The sequence below is a fragment of the Rutidosis leptorrhynchoides genome, chromosome 8, assembly GCF_046630445.1.
Source record: "Rutidosis leptorrhynchoides isolate AG116_Rl617_1_P2 chromosome 8, CSIRO_AGI_Rlap_v1, whole genome shotgun sequence".
NCBI lineage: Eukaryota > Viridiplantae > Streptophyta > Magnoliopsida > Asterales > Asteraceae > Rutidosis > Rutidosis leptorrhynchoides.
Window position 1 is genome coordinate 8000978 of NC_092340.1, and position 7440 is coordinate 8008417.

At 36.9% G+C, this 7440-nt stretch overlaps 2 protein-coding genes across 2 annotated transcripts; both read right to left on the reverse strand.

The window, feature by feature from the left end:
- Positions 1-4781: 4781 nt before the first annotated feature.
- On the reverse strand, positions 4782-5809 carry LOC139863131 (uncharacterized). Its single transcript, XM_071851781.1, has 2 exons — positions 5727-5809; positions 4782-5430 (listed from the first exon to the last, which is right to left on the reverse strand). The coding sequence occupies exons 1-2, from the start codon at positions 5807-5809 to the stop codon at positions 4782-4784; spliced, it is 732 nt and encodes a 243-aa protein (XP_071707882.1).
- A 51-nt stretch (positions 5810-5860) lies between these two features.
- Positions 5861-6937, reverse strand: LOC139863132 (uncharacterized). The gene is made up of 2 exons (XM_071851782.1): positions 6740-6937; positions 5861-6637 (listed from the first exon to the last, which is right to left on the reverse strand). Exons 1-2 carry the CDS (start codon positions 6935-6937, stop codon positions 5861-5863), a joined length of 975 nt encoding a protein of 324 aa, XP_071707883.1.
- Positions 6938-7440: the final 503 nt, after the last annotated feature.

The following is a 7440-nucleotide window of genomic DNA, read 5'->3' on the forward strand; positions in this document are numbered from 1 at the left end:
AATATGTAATCAAATTTGGATGAGGATGGTTGTTTTGATTTTTATAAAAGAATATATATTGTTGTGAAAGTAGTGAGTATAGTTGATGATTTGTTGAATCAGAATCGAAGAATGTAACATATTAATAGTGAATTTATATATCTCTCAGGTATTACCTACCCGTTAAAATATTCTCACCATTAACAGTTTGTACAAAAGAGTTTTCTTAATTACATTCTTTATGAAAATACACCTAAATATATATTTTCTTTAGATGTAATCATGATTTAAATGAGTTAACATAATATTAATCTCATCTGGCTTTCGACTAGGACTAGAATATATAATCTCTAAAACTTTTAGAAACTACATATTCTCTGCAGAATATTTCTTCGATGAAGTTATGAATCAATACTTCATCGTTTGTTGTTATTGGTATTCCTTGGTATCTATGGTGCGTATGACGTTGATGTTCGAGGTACAGATTGTGATGTTGAGGTGTGGGATGTGGATGTTGTTGTTGGTGGTGGTGATGGTATTGTTGGTGTTGCTGATGGTGGTACTGTTGCTGTCGGTGCTGCTGCTGGTGCTTGTAACCTTTGCACCACATTCTCCAAAGCCACTACCCGAGCGCGAAGCTCGTTGACTTCTTCTATTACACCGGGGTGATTGTCGGTTCGGACGAGTGGACGAATAAGATCTAGAATTTGAGATAATATATAATCGTGACGAGACACTCTGGAAATGAGAGATAAAATGGTGTCTCGAATAGGTTCGCCGGTAAGTGCTTCAGGTTCTTCGCCAAGAGGGCAATGTGGTGGATGGAAGGGATCACCTTCTTCTTGTCTCCAATGAGTAAGCAGGCTACGAACCCATCCCCAATTCATCCAGAATAGGTTATGGCTGATTGGTTGATCCATTCCGGTTACACTGTCTTCGGAATTCAGGTGAATATCCGTATCGGAATAGCTGTCGGAGTTTAAGGAATTTGAACTTGATACGTGATCCATCTTGTATAATTAGAGGGATGATTTTTGATATGAAATAGATTATAGAATTTAGATTGGTACTCTTCAACACATAATTTACATATGTATATATAATACCAAAATTCCGTAAATTACGGAGAAATTTTCGGAAGATGTCAGGAAAAGTTTACAGTAACAGATATGCTAAGATATGAATTTTTGTCTATATACTATTTATGCAATAAATGCAGAAAAACGTGTCTAGACTTAAGAATGATAAGCATATAATTTCCGACAAGAAATGATAAGCAAAACTTTTAACATGCAGACACGGTCGAAGTCCAGACTTACTAATGCATCCTAACCACTATCAGTTAGACACACTCATGCAAGACCTGGTTCGCTAAGACCAACGCTCTGATACTAACTGTGACGATCCTTCCAAATCCCTTTGGACGAATACATCATTCATTGATTTCATAGTGAGGTTTTGACCTCTATATGATACGTTTTGTAAACATTGCATTCTTTTGAAAAGGCACACCATAAATGAATATATAAATCCAAGGTTTTCGATGTCTGATGATTTCTATGTATAGACAATCACCGTATATAATAGTTTACAATACTACATCCGTTGATAATGCAGTCAAAATAAGATACATGGTGATGATTTTGTGAATGCAAAGTTTTCTTGAATAAAGCATCTATGACTCCATGCACATAGCTTGTATAACGTATAAGCAAACAGCGGAAGACTTCTAGAAACCTGAGAATAAACATGTTTAAAAGTGTCAACACAAAGGTTGGTGAGTTCATAGTTTTAATGTTGCGCATAATCTGTATATAAAAGTGGATCACAAGATTTCAGTTGTTCCATCCAGAAACGTTTATCAAAATATTCTACAAAATTGAGCACCCTAGTAACTAAACTTAACGTATATATAATTTGTACCCTTTGTATAATCATCTTAATAATACACGCAAACCAACGTGTACGCTTCTCAAATAACATACGTCCATTAAAAGGCTAGTGCTCTAGCTCGGACGGGGATATCAAGCCCTATGGATCCATATACTACTACTCGCGCCTACCAGTTCTTATAACCAGCAGTTACTAGTTACCAAAGCTAAGGGATTTTCGGTTCAAACTCAGTATAGAATTTAGTATGCACTTGTGTCCATTGTTTAAAATAAATTGCATGTATTCTCAGCCCAAAAATATATATTGCAAAAGCATTAAAAAGGGAGCAAATGAAACTCACCTTAGTAGCACATAAGGTCATTTACCAAAAAGTGACCGAAACTCGGAATGCAAAATTAACCGTAGATCTCAACCTATAGAACATATGTTGATCAATACATGTCTAATAAGCTAGGTTGGGTCATAGTGTATCACAATCCTAATGCTCGATATTGACATACAAAAGTTATCAAAAGTCATTTCAAAAAGTCAACCTGACCCAATATGATCTTTTAAAATCTATACTATAGTTTGAATGATCATGGTAATTGAAAATAGTTTAACATTTCACATGGTTTCCCAATTCTTGAATAATTAGACTATAGTTTTATAAAGCTTTAAAATATGATAAAACAGTCAATTTTGACAATTGTTCAACAAATCGAGACGTGCCTTATATAGAAATTCATTTACTCGATTAGTAATATTTGAAAATCCAAATTATCAATCTTATAAACAAGTTGTTTAAATATCAATTGCAGATTTAAAAGCAATTTCAATTAATGTTAATCATAATTCAATTGTCCATATCTTTTAATTCGTTTATCGAAATTACACGATCTCTAAATGAAAAGTTATTGATTTTTCGCCAGCTTTCCAAAAATATGCATATCATATACCTTATATCAGTAATATATGTATTAAATTCGTGATCTATTATAAACTATTTAATGACAAAATTAATCGTACTACCATGCATAATCCTATATACTCGAGCACTAGTCAGGGATACACTATTAATATATAATATATAAGATATAAATGCTTACGTATCAATATTGTGATTCAATATTGTAGAAAAGTACGTAGACGCAACGGAGATGATAAATACTAGTTTGACTCACGAGCAAAACACTTGAACAATACCCAAAACCTCCTTAGTAATAACCCATAGTTTCCTTAGCTCTATCCCGCTTGAAAACCCATTTTGAAAGTGACACGCTCATGACCTCGTCGTAGTATTTTAAGTGATATAATTAGTAATAATAATAATACTACTAATAATAATAAAATAAATAATAATAATAATAATCTTAATAATAATAATAATATTAATAATATTAATATAAATAATAAATAATAATAATATTACAGAAGGAGTAGTATGTGTAAACAAAACTCGAGCAGAAACTGGACTTTTATAGGCAACTTTTTGGAATCTGATGCCCATGTAATCGCATGGGTTTTAGTGTATTTTCCATGCGATCACATGGCCGCCTGATCCAGCTCAAAATGTTTTTGTTTTCTTGTTTGTCGACATATTATTTTATAATATATATACTATATATAATTTAAATAATTAATTATATATTATATTAAATTCATGTGCATAGTTGACTTGTAATTTTCGTTCTGATGACTCGTACGTTGTCACTCGACTTATGTCCCGGTTCCGGTTTCTCGAACGCATTTTCGTACACTTAGAAAACTCGCAATTTAAGTTTTGTGACTCGTACCTTTGTCAAAATATAGTCTTAAATTATCAATAAACTATATCATTCAAAGTGTATCTTAAACTTTCGAGTGTTTTGGTCATTTACTTCTATAAATCATTGTCTCGCTTTTTGTTAATATATATATAATAACAAATCATTTTATGACCAAGTTAATATATATTTTCAACATTCAAAAACACGTTTTAAATATACGTCGCAAGTTATTCATACAATTAATATTCCAACGTATCATATATATTCAATTAAATATTTAAACCAATAAGTTTAATGTACGGTATTAAACAATTAATACATTGTTACGTTTTCAAGTTATAGTGTATATATATATGTATCTATATACATATAATTGTTCGCGAATCGTCAAGAATAATCGAAAGGTATTTGAATATATGAAAGTAGTTCAAAAATTTTGAGATTCAGTTTTACAGACTTTGCTTATCGCGTCGAAAATGTTAATCATACAAAGATTAAGTTTAAATTTGGTCAAAAATTTCCAGGTCATCACAGCCGTTAACCGTACCGGGTCTTCGGAACGTTAACTAGTCATTGAAACGAAATCACCGGTTTTAATTCGTTAATTAAATAATAAATTAAATAAGTTTTTCTTAAAGTCAATAATTATTGAAAATAATTATTTTGTCGTTTTTCTGAGTTCCATAAACTGAAAAGCTTTCTAGGCAATTAACTTAGTCGTAACGTTTTCTAGTTATTTCACTTTCCGAAATATGTTCATAAATTAATATAAAATATTAATTCAAGTAATCCTCTAAGAACAAGTATGCATTTAATTGTATTAAACACACAAGTCTAAGTAAACACTTAACAGACAAGTAACGATAGTAAACGGAAAAAGTTGGGTTGTTACAGTCAACCCAATGACCATCGCTCTCCGGTAAAATAGTCTAGTCTGTCGCCAAACAGACTTCTGCCGCGCGGGAGCTAGAGAAAGTCATCCCTTAAGTAGGCAAGAATGCGCTAGTATTGTACTGTGCGTGTGCAGTTCAAGTCATAGAGCTATTCAGCTCCGAGAGGTACATGAAATCATAACCGAAAATGACTTAATGCTTTAATATAATCGAAATAAATGATTTTTACAATAATGCACCACACGGTCGACCTATAAAGGCGCGTTGTTTAGTAATTACATGTAAATCTAGACAAAGTAGGTGAGTGATCAATTCTCCTATTTTCTATATTACATTTAGCATTTTTTAAGTGCGGTAGCATGCTAGGTCCGCTTGATTGGATTACCCTTAAGCTCGCTTGGTTGTTGCACCACAAAAGATCTCCTACCTTGTAAGTTCTTGCCCTCACGCGCTTGTCGTAATATTTTGCAATGCGTTGTTTGTTGGTTGCTTCACGGATTGCGGGCATTTTCCTGCGCTCCTCCGCATAATTCAAATTGGTGCGCAGCCTTTCGTCATTTTCAACCTCACTGTATGACAGAACTCTTTCTGTTAGGATGGTTATTTCTGCCGGGATCACCGCCTCTAAACCGTATACCAAACTGAACGGTGTTTCTCCTGTGCTGTTCTTGTGCGTTGTTCTATGTGCCCATAGGACTTTGGGTAACTCATCCACCCATCCGCTGAGCTTCATTCCCAACCTTGCTTTGATGGCGTGTACAATATCTCTATTCGTAACCTCACATTGGCAATTAGCGTGAGGGTGCGCGACGGAGGTGAAACATTGTTTGATGTTCAAATCCTGACACCAGCTGCGGAAGGGGTTGCCTTCAAATTGTGTGCTATTGTCACTGAAAATTTCGTTAGGTATGCCGAACCTGCATACAATGCTTTCCCAGAAAAAATCTCTGATCTGCTTACTAGTGATGGTGCGTAGGGGTTTCGCTTCCACCCATTTGGTAAAGAAGTCGATAGTAACCACTAACTATTCAGCATTCCCCGCGCCCTTTGGGAAAGTCCGACCATATCTATAGCCCAATTGTAGAACGGCCATGGCGACGTGATGGGTATCATAGGGTGTTGTGGCACCCTGCTAACGGGTCCGTGCAATTGACATTCTTGGCAAACTTTTATCCTTTCTGTCATATCAGCGTACATTCAGGGCCAATAATACCCTAGCCGTTTAATCCTCTCGGTGACTGTCCTCGACCCAGAATGTAACCCGCAAGATCCTTTGTGAATCTCGTCAACAATCATAGCGGCCTCTTTGGGTCCAACGCAGCGTAGGGATGCACCTAGATAAGATTTTCAATATAGGATTTCCCCTCGTAGTTCATAATTTGGCGCTTTCACCCTAATCTTCATTGCTTCCTTCTCTCCTTTGGGTAAAGACCCAGTCCGCAGGAATTCTATGATTTCTGTCTTCCAAGTCGCCTCTTCCTCTTCGACTGACGCAACTGTTGTCTCCGGCTCGGTGGATTTCTTGAAAACTTGCTCCACTAATATTTTCTTTTCCAAATGGTTGAAGGTGAGAGCTGCCAGCGTATTGAGTACATCTACCTGTTTGTTCTGACTCCTAGGGATTTGACTGATTATGAAGTCCACGAATGTATCAGCTAGTGAGTGGACCAGAGCCAGGTATGATTGCATGGATTTGTCATTGGCGTCGAGTGTGACAATTATCTGATTAGCGACTAATTGTGAATCCACATAGGCTTGTAGCTTTTTTACTCCTAATTCCCGGGCTATGCGCATTCCAGCCAGTAGTGCCTCATATTCTGCCTCGTTGTTTGTCACCTTGAAGTTGAACCGTGACTCGTATGTATGCTCTTCTCGATGTGGACCTGTGAGAACTAGACCTGCGCCAGCTCCCTCAGAGCTTGATGCACCATCGGTATAGAGCTCCCATAGTTTAGGAGAAGACGCGAGGAGTTGTTCGGGGTCACAGATTACAGGCATATCAGCGACTGTTTCGGCCAGATAGTTAGCCATGACCTGTCCCTTAATAGCGCTTCTGGCGCAGTACGCGATTTCATGCTCGTCCAGCTCTATCGCCCATTTGGTCAATCTCCCTGATATCTCTGGCTTGTAGAGTAGTAGTTGAATAGGTTGGTCAGTGAGTACCGTAATTGGATGCGCTTGGAATTACCTGCGTAGACGACGGGAAGTGACGACGAACGCATATACGAGTTTTTCTATGGGGAGATAGTTTAACTCGCTTCTTGAAAATGCTTTGCTGACGAAGTATATTGGCATTTGGGCATCTCCCCTCTCGACAACAAGGATGGAACTAACAGCTTCCTTAGACACCGCAAGGTAAAGTATCAGGGTCTCACCTGCGATAGGCGCTGTTAACGTAAGGAGATCTTTGAGGAGCGCCTTCATCTATTGGAATGACTTTTCTGCCTCATCGGTCCATTTGAAATCTGACTTTTTAGCGCAGTCTTTCAAGGTATGAAAGAACGGGAGCGATCTTTCAGCGGCCTTAGACAGGAATCGCGTTAATGCTGCTAATTTCCCATTGAGGCTTTGAACTTGCTTTTTTGTTTTTTGGGAGAGGGCATTTTCTCAATTGCTTCTATTTTCTTTGGGTTCGTTTTGATTCCACGGGAAGTCACGATGTGCCCTAAGAAGTTTCCCTCTTCTTCTCCAAAGCTACACTTAGCAGATTTGAGCTTCATATTGATGCTCCTGAGCGTGTTAAATGTTTCGAGAATGTCTTCTAGCAATTGCTCCTCGGTGTTGCTTTTAATGACGAGGTCATCAACATATGCCTCAAGGTTGCATCCAATTTGTTTTGCAAACACTGTATCTATAGTGCGCTGATAAGTAGCGCCCGCGTTTTTCAGTCCAAAGGGCATTTTAGTGTAACATTATATCCCTTGGTC